General features: G+C 32.7%; 2 protein-coding genes across 2 annotated transcripts; both read left to right on the top strand.

Annotated features, from left to right (window-relative positions):
* The first annotated feature begins 1,037 nt into the window (after positions 1-1,037).
* Positions 1,038-8,830, top strand: LOC145312552 (uncharacterized). Its single transcript, XM_080151807.1, has 7 exons — positions 1,038-1,052; positions 1,419-1,475; positions 2,024-2,116; positions 3,252-3,315; positions 4,217-4,263; positions 6,848-6,892; positions 8,293-8,830. The coding sequence occupies exons 1-7, from the start codon at positions 1,038-1,040 to the stop codon at positions 8,359-8,361; spliced, it is 390 nt and encodes a 129-aa protein (XP_080007933.1). The 3' UTR covers positions 8,362-8,830.
* A 6,110-nt stretch (positions 8,831-14,940) lies between these two features.
* Positions 14,941-18,125, top strand: LOC145311841 (uncharacterized). Its single transcript, XM_080150843.1, has 2 exons — positions 14,941-15,456; positions 16,135-18,125. Exons 1-2 carry the CDS (start codon positions 15,285-15,287, stop codon positions 17,733-17,735), a joined length of 1,773 nt encoding a protein of 590 aa, XP_080006969.1. The 5' UTR covers positions 14,941-15,284; the 3' UTR covers positions 17,736-18,125.
* The last annotated feature ends 1,190 nt before the right edge of the window (positions 18,126-19,315 follow it).

Below are 19,315 nucleotides of genomic sequence, written 5' to 3'. Positions count from 1 at the left end.
GTTAAGTACTGTCAAATTATAAATGATAAATATACTTTGAAGCATTCATAATAAATACTTGATAATATAACAAATTAAATTACTGCATTTTATTCATAATTTCAAGAATAAAAAAAAGATAGTTTAATGAACTTTTACAGGAATTATACTTAATAACATTTTATTTAGTTTTAGTGTATTGTTTTTTTCAGTAATGGAGTTAAAAAATAATATCCGCTGGATTATAACGGTTCTGAGTTAATCTTCAAATTCATTTTACTATCAACGGACTGCTATCTATAATTTTTAGTCATCAAGTTTTCATTTTAAACTTTGTGAATATCAATAAAACCAAAAAAAGTTCAAATTAATTATTTTAGTTTTAAATAGCAAGAATCTTTATATTATAACCCTTTAATCTTAATATTCATTTCTAAACCAAATTCTGAAAAAATCTAAAGTAAATATTATCTTTGTAATACCCATTATATGTTTCTGATCTTCGCCTATTGTCGATGTTGTCATCCTTGTTTTATGTCAATTTTCAATGGATATATGAGTCAAATAAAAAGGTGTTTACTACAAAGAAAGATACCTGGGAATTTATATGATCTTATACCTTTTTAAATACTACTGTTCATGCTATCTAACTAATTTTCTGGTAAAATTTATTTATATACAGCAACTTAAAATGTTTATTGCATTTAACTTTTTAATGTAGCAGATATTTACAGCTAATGTATGTCTGTCTGTCCAATCGTCTCATTCACGAAATTTAATTTAAAAGATCTAAAACATAAACATTATTGTTGATCTAATTATGTTTTCTGCCGTAATAGTCAATTAATTTTAACATTAGTCAGAAGAATTGATTTTTTAAATATAACACTACAGCATTTCTAATGGCTAGTGAATAGTTAATATTTTTAATAGTTATGGACTTAATTAATCTTTAAACAACAATAATGTTTTGCTAATAAACTTATTGGCTGTTTTTATTGAAATAAAATTTAACCTACTCTTCGATATTCCAATAATTTTGTCTATGCAAGTGGCAAATGCGACACATAATAGTTAGTTATCGCATCGTATTATAGACAGCTTTCCGCTGATATTAAAATGAAAATTTTTGACCAGTTTTGTTAGACCAGAGGGCGGAAGGCCCGGGCTACTATTTATGATTTTTATTTTAACATTCGTGGAAAATTAGTGCAGCAATGACGAGCTAACAAGATTAGAATTGAGCAGTAAACTATCATGCAGTAAGAATAAAGAAAACTTTATACTAGCAGCTGTGCCCCTAGAGGAATACATACATATAAAATCTCTTAAATAAATCGGTTTTTTTGATGAAAGGCATTTTAAAAAAAAACTTTAAAAAATCGCATGACCAGTAATAACATTCCCTGAAAAGCACAATTTTATAATTTTCTGTTTAGAAAAAGGCGTTGGCAACTATTCAAGATAACAAATCATTAAATTTGTCACCAGAAGAGGTAATTTTATAATTTCTTTTTAATTCTACAATTTTTAAACTCTAACTAACCATTATTCTTTATTTCAGCTTTTTTGAGGGTTTTTCCTATTGATAATTACAATTTACCTTTTATCTGTCCTCAAAATTAATTTTCAATTGTTTTTTTTGTCATACCTTATATTCCACCAAACCGACAGCGAAGCTTCTCATAGGTCCTGGAAAGTTTATAGCTATTTCGGGGAGGATACCTCAACCTACCAAGAAAAATCTGACCTACAAAAAATTAACCACCCCCCAAATTTTTTTAGTTTTTAACCTTTTAAAAATATTTTTTATCCCCCTACCACCAATTCCTTGAAGTGCCCCTAGAGGCGTAGTCGCTAGTTTGTTAATAAAAACAAATTGACGCACGTATCTACGGACAATTGTAGAGTTGCTGTGAAACTAGAATTTTAGAATTAAGGAAAAAAATAACAATGTTTGACAATAATATCTTGTCTTTTCATGGAGAAACTAAGACTGCCATAATTCAAACAATAATAAAAATTAAAAAGGTTTGAAATTTAGGAAGAAAACCAACGATGTTTGACAATAGTATCTTGTGTCTTTGACGAGGAGACTTGCCTTGACATGCTCAAAGAATATATCAAAATATCAAAGGTAATTTCAGAGAGGGACAGAACATTGGGTCTCAAAATTTGTATAGTAATGTTTTCTTATTCGTTAGCTCAAAAACTTTGAGCACTTTTATTAGATTTTGATTGGTTGATTTATTAAGTTGAGTGTCTGAACGTTTCAAACACTAATTGTAATGTATAGACGGGGTAATTTTGTGTATAGGTATGTAAAGGGTGAGCGAAAAAAATGCGTACATTTTTAAAATTAAAATTGCGCGGCTTGTGTAAATAGTAGAAAAATGTTATGCATATCGTTAGAACCGCTATGAAGTCTATTTTTAGGAAATATAAAAACGATTCCTGTGCTACGCATAGTTTAGGAGCTACGTGTTAAAAGGTCCTAACTGACTTAAAACTTGACTTGCGAGTAAATTTTGGGACATTTTACCATCTGGCTTCTAAACTATGCGTAGCACAGGAACCGTTCTTATATTTCCAAAAAATACAGTTCATAGCGGTTCTAACGGTATGCCTACCATTTTTCTACTATTAACACAAGCTGCGCAATTTGAAATTAAAAAATGTAGGCATCTCTTTTTGCAAAATATCTTCTCTAATTTTTAGTTAAATTTTAAAACTCGCAAGTGAAGTTTTACATCAGTTGAGACATTTTAACACGTAGCTCCTTAACTATACGTAGCAGAGGAATCGTTCTTATATTTCCAAAAAATAGAGTTTATAGCGGTTCTAACGATATGCATAACAATTTTCTACCATTAACACAAGCCGTGCAATTTGAATTTTAAAAAGGTACGCATTTTTTTTGCTCACCCTTTACATCAATTTATTGGCCATTGCCATGTCCCTTTAGATCCCTGGGTATCTTAGTGGCAGTAAATGTGCTTTACAAGTCACACGTGTTGGTCCGTTCCACCACTTATGATGACTAACAAAAAATTTGGAAATCTTTCAAACCCTTATGTAAGAGTGAAAGGATTATTGTCTGTCTGTACCGAAAGATCTTTATAACAGCTAAATCGAAATGGCTTTCAATTACAGTAAAGCTTGACGCTAGGTATGGTTTTTATCTATTTGGGAGGGGAGTACCACCACCCACCCTAAAAAATCTCCCATTGTTTGTTATTTGAAATGAAGCATTTTATTTGTTTTAACTTCAGGATGTGATAATACCAGATTATGTGAAATGTAAACACAGAACTTGTGCCTTTGATAGAGATACAGGTTTTTATAATTAATTTTTTATTCCTAGCTTTTCTTTAAGAAGTCCCTCCAGTTAAAAACAAGAATGATAATAAGCAGCAGACATAAGCCCTTTTCAACTAAAATACAATTCCAATATTTAAAAATTTTGGTAAGTCTATCAATACTTCAATTAAATAACCTAAAAACATTGATTACGTCAATAAAGGCCACTGAATTTTTCAAGATTCCTTGTTTGATCCTAAGTTAAGATTATATGCCATATTATTGACAAAAAATGTTATAGATAATTTGATATTGTTTTTTTTTGTATTGATTAGACTTTAAGTTACGGTCGGTCAATCCGTAACGGATAGCTAAGATTGATAATTTAGGTAAGTTAGAATTGTCCTACCGATTTCAGGCATTTAAGACAATTATGTCCTTTCTGAGTATTTAAGCAATTTTGCACGATTTACAATTTTGCACGATTTATATAATGTTAATAAATATGCTAAAGACTTAAAAATGTAATGACAGTAGTCCGACCAATTGCTTTAGTGAATTTAAGTTGATAGATATTGATTGATTATTAAAAATTACAATAAATCCTTTTACTAAAGAAACAGGATGTTTGTCTGTTTGTGTGTCTGTGTGTACGAAGGATCTCGCTAACCGCTGAACCGATCGGGTTCTCCTTAACAGTGTAGCATCTCATGGGTCCCGATTTTCTTGGGGGATGGGACACCCCCAACCCCCCCTTAAAAATGAAAACTCCCCCCCCCCAAAATTTTTTCTTTTTTCTTTTTCTTTTAAAATCTAAAATAAGAAATTGGGTTATCAAATTCGACACCCCCCTCCTCAAGTGCCCCTAGAGGCCTCTAGGGGGCGTAGCCGTTAGTAAATATATATAATAGTAAAATCAATATAATTTAATCTTTAGGGACCTTTTCCTTGCTGACAGACCTTAACTTTTATATGTTATCTAAGGTAATTATTATTTTTATCAAATGTAATTTACTTCCTAAAATGTAAGGTAATATTTTTTGTCTGAAGCTAAAGATCAAAGAAATTACTGGCCGCAATGGATTGAACTTTTCAGGGAAGCATTAAAAATGACTTGGGGTGGTTTTAGGCTATTTTACTTGCCTCTCCTAGAGACTAGGGACAAAGCAAATAGTATTGAATAAACTAATGTATCATCAAATTTATGTACAATTTTGTTTAGACTTGCAAATTAATGTTCTGCTTATTAAGTTCTGACAATCTACAAGAATTATTATACGTTTGTCCTTCCTTAAAAATTTTAAGCTTGGCTGTATGGGTGTTATCATCATTGTTAGAAAAACAAATAAACCTATAAAGAGGCGGGGATACTTTGCAATTCAGGAAATTAAAGTAAGAGTGATAAAAATGGGCGGAGATTTCACATGGAAGCTTTTCTTTCGTATAAATTTAAAAGGGCGAGTAATACTTTTCTTCAAACATATAAAAAGGCGGAGTTTTCACACATAGGCTGCAATAAGAAAATATGCTTATTATTTGTGTAATGACATTTACCTGTTAAAAAGAGGCGGAGATTCATACAAAACATAAGCTACTAAAAAACAAACACACCGTGAGTAATAAAAGGGTGGAGTTAATAAATAATACAAATAAATAAGTATGTGAGATATTTCAATAAGAAGGCGGATATTTCTCACTCTCATACATACATATACATTTGATCACCTTAAATCAGGGCTCGGCAGCCGCGCTTCAGCCGACTGTAGCCTATAGAGAATTCAACAATTTTATTAATCAGCTGGATGTATATACCTTACCCAAATATGGCAATTCCTCTATTAAACAAATTTTTCAAAGCATTTATACGGTTTTAAAGTTGAGGCATAGTCGCAGCTGCCGAAAGCACGGGCTGAAAAACTGGTCTTATGATTGTACATTTTTATATTCGTAGAAAACTGGGTATAATTCGATGCTTTGCATAATTTTTCATTGTGACAGAGAACCGGCACTAATCCACCGGATATTAACCGGTTTCAAAGCGATACTGGAAAATTGTAGAACAACTTAAAGTTAAATGTACAAATATTATTTCTTGGTCAAGCCATTCACAGGGATATAAAGTCATTTTATGTAATTTGTCATTATTAAAAGCAAAACTTTTCTATAATTAGGCTCCGTCCATCCGTATCGGATAGCTCTGATAGTTAATTTAGGCATATTATAATTGTTCTCTCAATTAAAGACAGAATCCTTTAGTAGTAAGGTATGATTAAGAAAGTGTCCATTTAAACATGTGATATTTTTATCTTTTTTGACAAGGTACATTGTTATAAGAGGGCAGGTTTTTATTCTATTTTATTATTTTCTGATGTACTATATAACACAATTTACATACAAAAAATATTTCTAATTTTAGAAACACAATTTATACGCTGAATCAATTACTTAATTCATTTTACTTTCCTTTAGAAATTTAGAAGTTAACAGAAAAACGGGAATTTTTTTTTATCAATATATATAACAGTAACTGGTAATATTTTCAGTAAATGTAATATCATATATGTTATAAATCATATTTTTTAGACAAAAAAATATATCCTATTCTATAAAGTAGAAAGCTTTTTTGTCTACAGCGAAGGATCTCGCTAACTGCTGAACCGATAAGATCCTCCTTTACAGTGAAGCCTCACATATGCCCCGGGACTGTTTCAGGCTATTTATTTTTAGATTTAAGACATGGGATGGTTTTAGGCTATTTTTCTGACACCCCTTACCCCTTTGAACACAGAGTCCACTAGATGCTAGGGGCGCAGCCGCTATTAATGTTTATAAATTATTAGTGAATCACCTTAGCCACTTTGGGCTTCACTTCAAAATAGAAGTGAAGATGATATAATTAAAATGCTTAAAAACAAGGATGACCAACATCCATAAAAGCGAAGCTCTGAAATGGTAGGACAAACGAACATTTATACTTGTAGTTTGTCAGAACTAAAAATCAGAACATAAATGTATAAATGTCGAATCAAAATTTTAATCAAATTTGTTGAAAAACTGCAGAAATACATTATAATGTTTAAGGACATACTTACGTTTTTATGACTTGATTATAGAGATACTTTGCTTATAACATTGTACTTTGTTGTCCTAGGAATCAGTGTTCCAAAAATCAAAACAATCGGATGATTTTATCACATACAAATTTGTTGTTAAAAAAGTTAAAAATCAATATGTTTAAAATGGACATACGGACATTCTGGTAACCATTATAGAGTTGCTATCCTTTCTAAATCGTACCTAACTACTACAGGAATCACCATGCAAAGTTTTAAATCGATAGGACTATTCTAACATGCCTAAATTAACGAAAAAAGCTATCCGTTACAGACGGACGGACCGACCCTATTTTAGAAAACTTTCGCTTTTAAAAACTGCTGTGTTAATGTGAATGTTCCCGAGATATTGTAAAACCATTGTTCCGTCCATTTTCGAAATTTTAGCATAGATATTTATTTAGATAGAGATCCTGTTACTTTAATAAAAGAGAAATATTAAAATAATATTTTAGAATAAGAAGTTATTAGATTACCCAGAAGTGTTCATTAAATTGAAGGTAAACATTTGTTTATATAAACTTAATTTCATAAATTAATAAAAAGTGAAATTAACGATAAGCGCTAACAGACAGACCCTTATTATAGAATTGTTTCGCTTTTATTTTTTAATATTATGTGAGGTGTAAGCCGAGCCGAAAGACATGATATATAGGAGGTGTTAATTAACAAGGATGACAATATACATAAAAGCGAAGCTCTGAAACGATATGACAGACGAACATTAACTTTTGTTGAGTGTCAGAACTAAATATACAAAATATGAAAATATAAGGTTTGACAAAATTATACGTAAATTTGTTGCAAAACTTCTTAAATACAGAATTCTGTTTAAGGCCATACTGACATTTTTAATACTTGATTATAGAGATGCTCCGCTCATAATATTGTACCTTATTGTAATTGGGATAAGTAATCCAAAAATCAGATCAATCGGATGATTTTATCACATAAAAAATTGTTATTAAAAAAGTAAAAAAAATCAACATGTTTAAAATGAACGTACGGACATTCTGGTAACGATTATAGAGTTGCTATGCTTTCTAAATCGTACCTAATTACTACAGGAACCATCATGCAAAGTTTGAAATCGATAGGACAATTCTAACATGCCTAAATTAACGAAAAAAGCTAACCGTTACGGACAGACGGACTGACCGACCCTAATTATAGAAAAACTTCGTTTTTAATATGTAATTCTGTATGTATATGTCTTTTCTTTATAAAATACATATCTTTAAAACAAAACAATAATATAAGTGAAGATAATTGGAACTTAAGGAATTTGGTTACAGTATCAATTGTTGGTGCACCTCATATCGCATTTGGGCCACAAAAGAACGTATCAAGGTTAGGTTAGGGTAGGCAAAGATTGGTCCGACACAAAAATTCCTAGCAAGGACTAAAAATATTTTTTCTTCATTTTTTTTTTTTAAAGGGGGAGGGGGAAGATGAGGTCAGTCTCGGTGGTCCAAACATATATTTGAGTGTTGGCACTGAAAAAATTTATTCGGATCTAGTGCAGTTCACGATAAAATATTCCTGGTAACGAATATCTAGAAATATACGTGAACATAAAAGGCTGCAAACGGATAAACGGTAAAGGTATAGATAGTATTCGTACAAAATGTTAACCAAATAATCTGGAGTAGTCTTTAATCAATAATATGTACATTGTACATACATTCGCGAAAAAGACTTATTTTACGAGTTTTTTTTTATTTAGTGAAGCTTTCCCTGTGCATCATTGGATCTTGGATATTCCAGATTAATTATAGGTCTTCCTATGCAACATGATGTGTTCAGCCGTTTGGCAGCTAGTTCATAGATTTTTGGAGATAATCGTTAGTAGAAATATTTTACCGTGAACTGCAGTAGATCCATTTATTCTTATTTATAGGTTCAAAGTGATGAATTTAAAGTGGAGCTGACAAAAATAGTAATGATTGATATTAGATTTCCTATGTAATGATTAAGAATAAATTTTATAGTGATAAAATGTAATCATAATAAGATGGATGGGACAATGGAATTTAATTATTTTCCCCAAATAAATATTTAAGCTCGTTTTACAATTGGCTAGCTTTTGATGGCTGGATCAGGATTAAATTGGAGGAGAAACTTCTCCTAACTTTTTCATTGCGTCCATTGGCCTATCCCTGAATTGAGATAGAATATTTTTATTCTAGAGAATATTTACAGTATTAAGTAAATTTAATGCTAAGAAATTACTTATTTTGAGTTGGGTGGGGGCGAAAGACATATAAGTTTAAACTCAATTGTCTTATCCTTTACGACTTCTGGTACGATCCCTAAAATAGAAGAATGTATCATCTTCTCCCTCACTTCCAGTAAAAATAGATTTATTTTTATTTTTTCATAATTAAAATCTGATGTTTTAGAATTTAATTATAGAAATAGATTTTTAAAATAAATAATATGTGTTTATATTTTTTTTTCTTATTAAATTTTTTCTGACATTTTACTTTCCAAACATTTTAAAAAAATTAAAAGGACTATCCTCTTCAAGTTATAATATTTTGTCTATTTGTGTATCAAGTAAGATTTTATAAACGTTTTATAACTCTGGGGGAAGTTTAGTGTTGGTCCTGGCCAGGTGTAGCCTTGTAGGCTATATTTTATTGTAGGAAATATTTAAAAGTAACAGGATGTCAATGTGTTTTATCCAAAGTTTCTAGCTAATCGCTGGACCGATATGGTTCTCCTATTCAAAGCAGCCTATCATGGGTCCAGAGAAGGTTTGCAAGTATTTTTGATTTTTGTAGGAAGTTTCCTCCAGCCTCCCATGAAAAATCGTCCCTGGACAAAAATCTTCCTCTCCCCCCCCCCCTTTTAATATTTTTATTATTATAACTTTTTAAAACACCCAAACACCTCTTCTTCAAGTGCCTTTAGGGGCAGAGCCGCTAGTATAAAAATAGTAGAATTCTATTCTTTAAATTACAGAGGGGAATATTATTTATTTTAAAAATCACCAAACCTCTCTGAAATGGAAAGGTTTGGAGACCAAAGCATTGCAGCAGCTTTCATATTATTGCATCATGTTACTTTGTATATATTACCTCGCTTAGCAACTATAATATCCCGGCATCATAAATTACACTACCACAACAAAAATATAAAAAAATAGCATAAAACCGGATAATTAAACCATGAAGGTGGTACTCATATTGGATCATACTTATAAATAAAGTATTAAAGGTCCAGGATTATAAAATCTAAACACAGAGATTTAAAAAAGGCAAATTAAACTTTTTTTTGAGATTTTTAATGTTGGCCTAATTTTCAAAGTTAACCAAATAGTCATTCTAATTAATAAAAAAAGCAAAATTAAAAGATTTAAAGAATAAAAAATGCTAAAAATGAAAAGAAAATATTGAGCTAAAATCCAAAAACACTACAACCGGCCACGAGTTACCTCTACACCCAAATTTCACAATGTGCTACTAAGTACATGATGAAATATGTTATGATAAATACGGCGTTGGATGGCTGCTTACGTAGCCACTAGGGCACATTAGAGAAAGGGGGTGTTGGCTAACATCCTACCCCCTAAATATCTTTTTTTTATTTAAAAATATTTTCGAGGGAGATATTTATGTTTATGAGAAGGTTACCTTACCCTGGAAAAATTGGCGAAACCACGTCATAAATGACCAGAAGACAGATTCCATGAAAAGCAAAAACCAGCCGGCCACTAAGATCCTTTGCTAAAACATAGAGATACACATCATACTTTTCTTAAATACAAATAAAGTTAGCCTTCTTATTCCACGAGGTTTATGCATGATAGTTATTTTGAGCACAGCTAATCTATAAAAACTGTATGTTTGTACATTACATCGACAAGATTTACAATATCATCTTTAGTCACTGACAGATTTTTAAGATTTTTCTTATCAAAACAAACTACCTACTGTCTTTATTAAAAATATAGTTAGCTAAATAGCAATTTCGGCTGTGCTTATTATGGACATAATTACTGAGTTATTTTATGTGTTTATAACTAGCAGTTGTGCCCCTAGCATTTAGGGACTCTGTACAAGGGGTAAGGTATTTAAATATAATAGCCTAAAACCTTCCCGGGCCCTGTGTCAAGCTGTCCTACAATATAAAGAGTTAAATCGAATTATAGTTCTTAAAATCTTTAGTTAAGTCTAACATTTCTATTTATAAGGTTTTAATGTAATTTAATTTTGTGACATAGGTTTGTTATTTATATTTTTGTGAACAGGGATGAGAACCTCTTTACTCTATAAAAGTTTAAGCATATCATCTTCATCTAAAATACAAAGTAGCTTGATGTCTATCCGTCTTTCCGTCCGTCCGTCTGAAGCTTAAGATCTCGGTAACCACTGAACCGATCGGATTCTACTCTTCAGGGAATATACCTACTGCTCCTTTGGTGGTTTTAGGCTATTTTCTTAGGGGGTGGGACACTCCAAACCCCCCAAAAAACAAAAAATCCCCCCCATTTTTTATGGAAGATTTCCTTGGTTCTTTTTTTGTAGAAGATTTCCTTGGTTCTTTTTTTGTAGAAGATTTCCTTGGTCCTTTTTTTTCTTAGAAGTTAACATTAATTTTTTTTATCACCTCTTGGGGCAAAGCCTCTAGAGGCTAGGGGCGAAGCCGCTAGTTATATATAACGTATTTGTTTGTTAAGATTTCGGTAACCACTGAACCAGTTAAATTCTCTACATGAGGGAAGCTTCAAATAGGTCCCAGGAGGTTTTAGGCATTTTTCTACCCCTCTCCCCTTTGAAAACAAATCCTATAGATGCTAGGGGCGCAGCTACAAGTCAATCAATATAAAAACGGTCTTTGGAATTACTGGTTTGATTAATTTGTGCTTTTAGGGAATCATAACAGACCTTTGGGTGGTTTTAAGCTATGAATAGCAATTCACATCTTCACTTAATAATAAGAGGTTTTGGGTGCAACCACTTGTATATAATCTTAACAGGTAGCATGCAGGTAATTTAAAATGTAAATAAATAAAACTTAGAGATTTAGATTTATATCTAATCTAGTTATTATCAGCAATTATTTTGTCAAAATATATGGAAAACAGAAAGTTTAGAACACATGAATATACAGTTATAGGGCATTTTAGAGAGAGGTAGAGGGTCATTCTACCAACAAACAAATACACAAAAATTGGGTCATTATTTCCTAAGCTAATTACTCATCTAGGGATAGCTATGCCGCCCTTTCTCAAAAAAAACCTTCCAAGGACCTTTTTTATGCAGAAATCTACAACTGCTGAGAAACCCCAAATCTTTGGAGGAGAGGGAGGTGCCAGAAAAATAGCGAGATCTTAATTTACAAGCTAAATAACCTTTCGACATTAAATGTCTGTACATGATTTTAATCATACGATTAATTCAAAGTTTTTTAGTTATGACAAAAATCAAAGTATAAATTGATTTGTCGAAAAAATTGTACTTATATGGCTTCGCTACTTTTGATTATTAAGAACATGTGCTGTTCTTATTATTAAATAGGTGAAAAATAATCGATGATTTTGTACGTATTATGTAATAAAAAAGATATCAATTCGATTTTGAATGTTTTTAAACATTTTAATAAATAAACATTCCGTATAAAATTTATTAATATGAGTTTTAATGAATTCAGATAAAAATGAATTAAAGTACAACGTTTTGCACGCGGTCTTCAATCGTTTTCATCCCTTTTTCCCAACGTGTTGTACTTTGAGAAAATTTAACATGGTGCAATAGTCCCATTCCCCCCCCCCCCCCCCCCAATTAACTTTGGCCCCCTTTTTCTCATACTAAACAACCCTAAATATTAGTGCTTTTCAAAATATATCGTAAAATATCCCTTTATCAATTGAATTTGTAACAATAATCCATTCATTTATAGCATAAAATTGCTTAAATTTGCGTCCAAAGTATGTGTATTTTTGTTTATTACGCACGTCTCCACGTGGAAAATTAGGCCTTAAAATTTCTATCCCCCTTCCCTTTCCACACGCACCGTAATCTTTTTTGTTTTGATTCCTCTCACTGCCTTATTTCTCGAATTTTCTCATACCCACTCCCCTTCCCGTTTCTGCCCCATTTTTTGTCCTCTGTAACTAACCGCCTTGCTCCATTCCCAAACTCAACATGCTTCCTAAAGCACACAAGTCTACTCCACCTTCCTTTCTCTCTTTTTCCAAAGTGTCGCATTATCCCACGCCCCCCACCTCCCATCTACTTTACTATATACTTGTTGTTTATCATAGACAAAGTATACAAATTTCTTTACTAATTCTTTCATTATCATAATAATTTTTAAAATACCCTTTTTTATTAAGTAATTCAAGATAATAAAGTAACAAGATGTCTGTCTGTGTGTATGTTTGTAACAAAGGATCTCGCTAACCGCTTAACCCATCAGGTTCTCCTTTACAGGGTAGCTTCTCATAGGTCCTGAGGAGGTTTATAACTAATTTGAGGGAGGATACCACCACCGCCACTATAATATTTACCCACAATTTTTTTTCTTTATTTTTAATTTAATGTAAACTGGGTTATCGAATTTAAATCCCCCCTCCTCAAGTATTTCCAGAGGCCTCTAGGGGCATAGCCGCTAGTCCTTATATTAAAGTAACAGGATGTCTGTCTGTCTCTCTGTTTGCTGTACAAAAGGATCTTGCTAACCACTGAACCGTTCAAGTTCTTCTTTATAGGGTAACTTCTCATTGGTCAGGGAAGGTTTATAACTATTTTGGGGGAGGATACCCCTAGAAAAAATTGCCTCCCCCCCCCCAAATTTTTTTTCTTATTTTATTTTTTTAACTAAAAAAAGTAGAGAGCATCAGCCCCCCCCCCCCCCAAATTTTTTTTTCTCCGATTTCCAAAATTTTTTTAGTTATAGATATCAAAATTAAATTTCCTGTCATTAAAAGAAAACAACCTTGTTATTTTCTCCAATAAATCTATTCTTGATTTTAATAAATACACTTTAAATCTACTTGTACGTATTCCCATTTATGATTTTTTGTGCTTCACTACTTATGGATGTTGTTATCCTTGTTTTTCTAAAGTTGTATCTTGTTAACAAATTTGTTATGATCCAAAAACCAAAACACTTTCCCTTAGATTTTAGCATATATCATACCTACAATAGTCAATGTGGAAGTCAGAGTAGAACTAAGTATTCCTGTAAACTAGTTTATATTAGAAGTTTTATGAACACTTTTTTTATAGTAGCAAAGCTACACTATAATCTGAAATGTCTGTCATGAAGTGGGGGAAACTTGATTTTCTCGGCTCCTTTAAAAGATAGAACGCTGAAATTTTCAGAGATTAAATATGTTAATATTCTTGATATTTTCACCAAGTTAAATTAAGATTCATCAATTTATTGGGGTGCTAGATTAATTCATAATTTTTTAAGTTTTCATGATTTTCAATTAAATCCAATTCAAGATGGACGGCTGAAATTTTCAGGGATTAAATACCTTGATATTCTGCATACTTACTTATATTAAGTTTTATTGGGATTTGCCTTTTGGTTGGGGTGCTATTTTGATTCCAAGATTTTTAAGTTTTCATGATTTTCTTTATTCCTATTCGAGATAGATTGCTGATATTTGTAGGGATTTAATAAGTTAACAATATACATATCCCCACAAAGTTTCATTATTGATTGAGGTGCAAGATCAATTTCTAGATTTTCATGTTATATATCTCACAAGAATTTGTGATTTTTCTAGTTTTTTTTTATGAAACTGCTCTGTAGTTCATTTTATCCTAATACTTATCCATATTTTTTTAGCTTTGCTACTTATATAAGTTATCATCCTTGTTTATTTTTATCTCTCATATGATTTTGAAACTATAGGTAAAAAGTTTAGAACTATCAATTAGTTGTACACAAAAAAATAACAATTTTTACTTAATAAAAGACCGATAAAACGAACTTTGAGAAAAGTTTCAAGAAATTATTTTGTGCAAAAAAAGCTAATTATCCAATCTAAATTTTTTCGTCTATGAAAATCTGAACTTACATAACAAAAGTACGGGTTTTATTAGACTTTTTATAGCTACATTACGTAAGTTGTTTTAAACTAATCAAAATTAATAAATTAATTTAAAAATGAATTTTAACTTTTGGTTTTATGAAGTCTTGGTAAAACGAAAGTACATCGAAGCTGCTTTAATTGTCCGACAAAAAATTCGTCAAAACACCTCATGGGGGGTAAGTGATGGCTATAATGGGGGCAGGGGGTAGCATCTTTAACAAGTGGGGGTCTTGTAAATTTAAAGGGAAAGAACGTAAGAGTCGCATACTACTGTAGATTATGTTTTTTCATTAACTTTTATTATTTTAGGCAAAAAAAAAGCAAATAATTTTATACATCTACAAAAACTTATCATTGATTCTATTTTCTTTCATTTTACATATGTTTATATTTTTCGTACTATTATGTTTGCTATTTTTTGTTTTGAAAATCTGTTTAAAATTATAGAAACACCAAAATCTCTACACCATAACCCAAACATCGCCCCTTTGTGTCTCTCCTCTGCTATCCCCCCTTGAACCTCAGCCTCCTCTTTTGTCCGCGTATATAATTCCAGCCCCTCCCCACGCTTTGTAAGGCCCCACTTCCCTTTTACAATAACAACAGCACGTGGTGCAATATTGCGCAGATTGTGTGCGCAGAAACCTATTCTGTGGTATCCACCACGTTTCCGCAATAATTTCTCAAACTAATTCAGTCCACGTTAGACCTTGGTGCTGAGAGGAGTACGCTACTCTTGTTTCTTAACATAGCACATGGTCCTTGATTATACAAAGTAAATTAACAGCTTTTTAAGCTAAACTTAAATTTTTATAAATCTTTACACAAATTTAAAAATGCCTGAAGTCAACGTGCCCGTTGTCAGCAACGAGGTTGAGTCCATTAACTTTGGTGGCGAGGATGGCAGGAGCACAAAGTACGATTGGGCGGACGCCTGCGAGAGATCTTGCTCGCCGAAGTCAGAGTCAAGCGGCTGTTCAGAGTCCTGCGATAGTCTTACAGATTCAGGTATTGTCATTTTATTAAATTTTATTTGAACTTCTTTCTTTGCAACTATAATTGAGAAGAGTCATCAGTTATTACAAAATTAACCTTTTTTATTCCACGTGTTTAAAGTTTAGTTTTATTTCACATTTTATTCGTTTTACAGTCAATTTTATCAATTACTTTACTGTTTATTATTTGAAGCCAAAGTTTTCCTTTAAATTTTATAACTATTCTTATATGTAATACTTAACACGTGAAATGACAAATCTAATAATAATCCTATATAATATTTTAAAATCTATGTAATATCACAGTCTTATATTCTACTTACTATATTCATTTATTATACACTTTTTAGGATAAATTCGTATAGACTCATTAAATTTTTTTTCATAATAAAAAGTTTTTCATGTCATTAGTTATGTGGTTAATGTTAGTTGGGGACTTACTAATGATTGGTTAAGTTGATGGAGTTGTTAACGTTTTAAGTATTGTTAATAACTGACTCGATAATGTTTTTAAATTTAAGCTTTTCGATTCAATCTTGTTTTACATGCAAATTAATATCAAGTAAGGCTAGGACAACTCCTATAAAACTCACTTTGCAAATTAATTTAAGACTTTGCATTTGTTACGTTTAAAAACTGGTCAAATGATCTTAAAGAATTATTATTTATTTTTAACTAATTTTTTGTTTAGATGTTAGCTGTCAGTCTGAAGAATGCATTGACGAGGAAGCTGTCCATGATGATTGCCACGACCTTACCGAGGGTGTCGCTAAGATGAATTTGTCAGAAGAGCAACTATCTGCCATGGTCCAGCTTGGCGCTGATGTTAGACACGTTGTCCAGTCAACCTGGAAGCTACAGAACAAGGACAAGGCTCCTAAGAGAGCCAACACACGAGTTGTCCCTGGCAAAGCACTGAGGGACATGGCTGCCACACAGAAGGAGGCCATGGAGTTGCACGAGAAAAGGAAGAGCGTCAAACCGCCGCCGGGATTTGAACAGATGTACGGGGAGTCTCCAGTGGCTGAATCTGCCCAGGAGCCAATTGCAGTTGCCTATGCGGATGGCAACAGTACTTTCACACTGTCTGTTGAGCCACTTTGCCTACACAACATGACCGTTGCCAGCTGTGTTGATGCCGGTCATATTTTTATCAAGCAGATGAACAACCCTACACATGTTGGTCTTGCTCCACTGGAGGAGGCTATGCTCGAGGCTTATCAAGGCGACATCCCACAGCTGTTGCGCCCCATTGCTGCTGGCAGCCTTCTTGCTGTCAAATCGGACTGTAAAATCTACAGATGCCAGGTGGTTAAATTCAACGAAGATTCAGATTCTTGCGATATTAAGTTTGTCGACCATGGAGGTTACACCACAGTCCCTGTTGAAGACTTGTGCCAGCTTAGAGATGACTTCATCAGACTGCCCTTCCAAGCCATTGAGGTTTACCTTGCACACGTCCTTCCTGCTTCTGATGAAATTATCATTGACATTGTATCAGACATATTGTTCAGAGATGATGTATCTATACAGCTTGTTGGTTATGCTGCTGAAGACAATGTTCCTATTGTTCAAGCATTTTTCTATGTCAATGAATACGTTCACCTCCTTACACAAGAAGTCGTTGATGAAGCTTACACACTTTTCAAGAAACAATTTCCCGATTACACCCCAGTCCCTGTTGAAACCACCGCTCCCCTACAGCTAGAGCTTGCAGAGTCCGAAATTTCTGCGGAGGACGCGGAATGTGCCGCATATTCAGACTGCTCCGACGAGGGCATTTGCAGCGGCGTCAGCAGTACATCTTCAGAGCCACGCACAGCTGTTCACACGCCCGCCACAGTTTCCGGCGGCGATGACACCGAATCCTCTTGCAGCCCGGTCGAGCCTCATGTGCCTGTTTCACCCGTTCCCAGCCTTGTATACCCAGACCCTGCAGCCGTTCCTATGGTCCCCATGCCGGTAGCTTATCCTCTTTGCACTGGACCAAACGGCGAGCCCTTGTTAGCTCAGCCTACCCCCACTGGTGAAATTACCTATGTCCCCATGTATACATACTGTGTTCAGGACCCCAACACAGGTCTCCTTTACTACATTGCTGCCCCTGCTATTGCCCCCGTTAATGTTGAATTTAACGATACACCCGCCGCTACCACCGAAGAGACCCCGGTAGCAGCTGATGAAAATACATGCGAAGAACATACTGTTGAATGCGCCGCTCATCCGCTAAACTCTAAGCCGATTGAAGAGTGGACCCAAGAAGATTACATGAACTATTATAATCAAGAGTAAATTAAATTTAAAATTTGTGGATTTTTCAAAATTTTGCTCATTTATTATTCTTAAGTCATCATTTATGTATACTGTAAATAGTTTTTCCATATTCATTCGTTCTCATTTAATGTATTATTTAATATCGTACTGAAGTCTTTTACAAGTAATGTTAATTATTTGAAGTGTAAAAATCAAATATATATATAGCACTCTTTAATGTTTAAAGTATCTTGCTATTGCCATATATAAAAATATAAGTTTATACAAAACTATTTAATATTATATTATGAAATAAGTTTGTAAACTTAAAATCTATAATGAAATATGTTGGTGTGCTAATGTAAATTATTGTTACTGTTATGAAACCTAATATTTCAGACCTTTATTAAATATATTTAAGATTAATAATTTTTTATGTTTTTGTTAGCAAAGCTACTCTATAAATTATTTATTCGTCTGTCTTTTCATTTATATTTAAGTGTTAGATCAAGAAGTTTTTATTGTTAAATATTTCCTATTACTATGAGGATAAGTGAAAATATCGAAATTTACCTGAAAAATCTGGTAGTTCTACCGCCATGGGTATCTTAATCTAGATGTTTTTCCATCCTATTCTGAATTGTGATTAAATCAGGGTATTTAAAGGCAAAGCTTTTCTGTAATTGTGATTGCTGCGTCCGTCACTGAAGGCCAATCTGTCAATTTTAACAGGTTCGGTTTGTACTCAAGATCTCAAGCTATGCATGAGGATTCTAGCAACAATGTTAACTTACCGTTTCAGAGCTTTACTTTTATGGATATTTTCATCCTTACTACGATTATATCAAACCTTTTTTTTTTACAATTACTTACCTATGCAAGTAAATCTATTTTAAATTAAACATTCTTTATCGAGTAAAGTTAACGAATTCTCAGATAAAATCATATAAACGAACAGGAATCGTTTATGTCCCTAACTGCTGGACTGCAAATATCGTATGGTTCTCATGAGGTCTGCAAGTCAGGAAATCAGCTTATAGTACAATTCAGGTAAGGGAATACGCGTTTAAACTTAAATTTCTTGTCTGCTTTGAGATTTGATCGTCCTTATTTCGCAAAAAAAAAACAGAAAAACGTTTTGTATTATATAATGCTAAATATTGCACAATGTTGTGCAAAATCGGAAACCCAACACCATGCCTTTTTTCGTGCAAAACGCTTAATTCAAAAGAAAGCTTTAAGAATACGACATTTAAATACGTCAATAAAACTTAACATTTTCGCTTAGAATCCTTATCTAGTAAAAAGAGTTTTGTAAAGGTTACATTATTACTTGTATCTTACCAGATTTTTATATATTCGCACTGGCCAAAATAACGATCCTTTCCTTCTGGATCAACCAGCTTATACCAATAACGAAATTAATTCGGAAAAAAATCACGAAACCTATACGTGGTTTTCAGCTGTCGTTGGGGGGGCAACACATCGTAAAATTGACGACCTCTCCATTTGCCATTTTAGATTTATTTCACTTGTTGGTGAAACCTTATACTGGGATCAACGAACTGACCACTAATGGAGTTTAAAAAAAAACACTTCCTAGCTACCTATTGAAAAAA

Source organism: Acartia tonsa, chromosome 2, assembly GCF_053477335.1.
Source record: "Acartia tonsa isolate MP-2025a chromosome 2, ASM5347733v1, whole genome shotgun sequence".
NCBI lineage: Eukaryota > Metazoa > Arthropoda > Copepoda > Calanoida > Acartiidae > Acartia > Acartia tonsa.
This window is presented reverse-complemented; position numbering and strand designations above follow the sequence as displayed.

Bases quoted from the DNA above. Each gene is read 5' to 3' on its own strand.
- LOC145312552 (XM_080151807.1), top strand. The intron at 4,264-6,847 runs GTAATTATTATT...ATAATATTTTAG, and splicing joins ACTTTTATATGTTATCTAAG to AATAAGAAGTTATTAGATTA. The intron at 6,893-8,292 runs GTAAACATTTGT...TCTTATTTATAG, and splicing joins AAGTGTTCATTAAATTGAAG to GTTCAAAGTGATGAATTTAA.
- LOC145311841 (XM_080150843.1), top strand. From the start codon at position 15,285: ATGCCTGAAGTCAACGTGCCCGTTGTCAGCAACGAGGTTGAGTCCATT. The intron at 15,457-16,134 runs GTATTGTCATTT...TTTTTTGTTTAG, and splicing joins CGATAGTCTTACAGATTCAG to ATGTTAGCTGTCAGTCTGAA.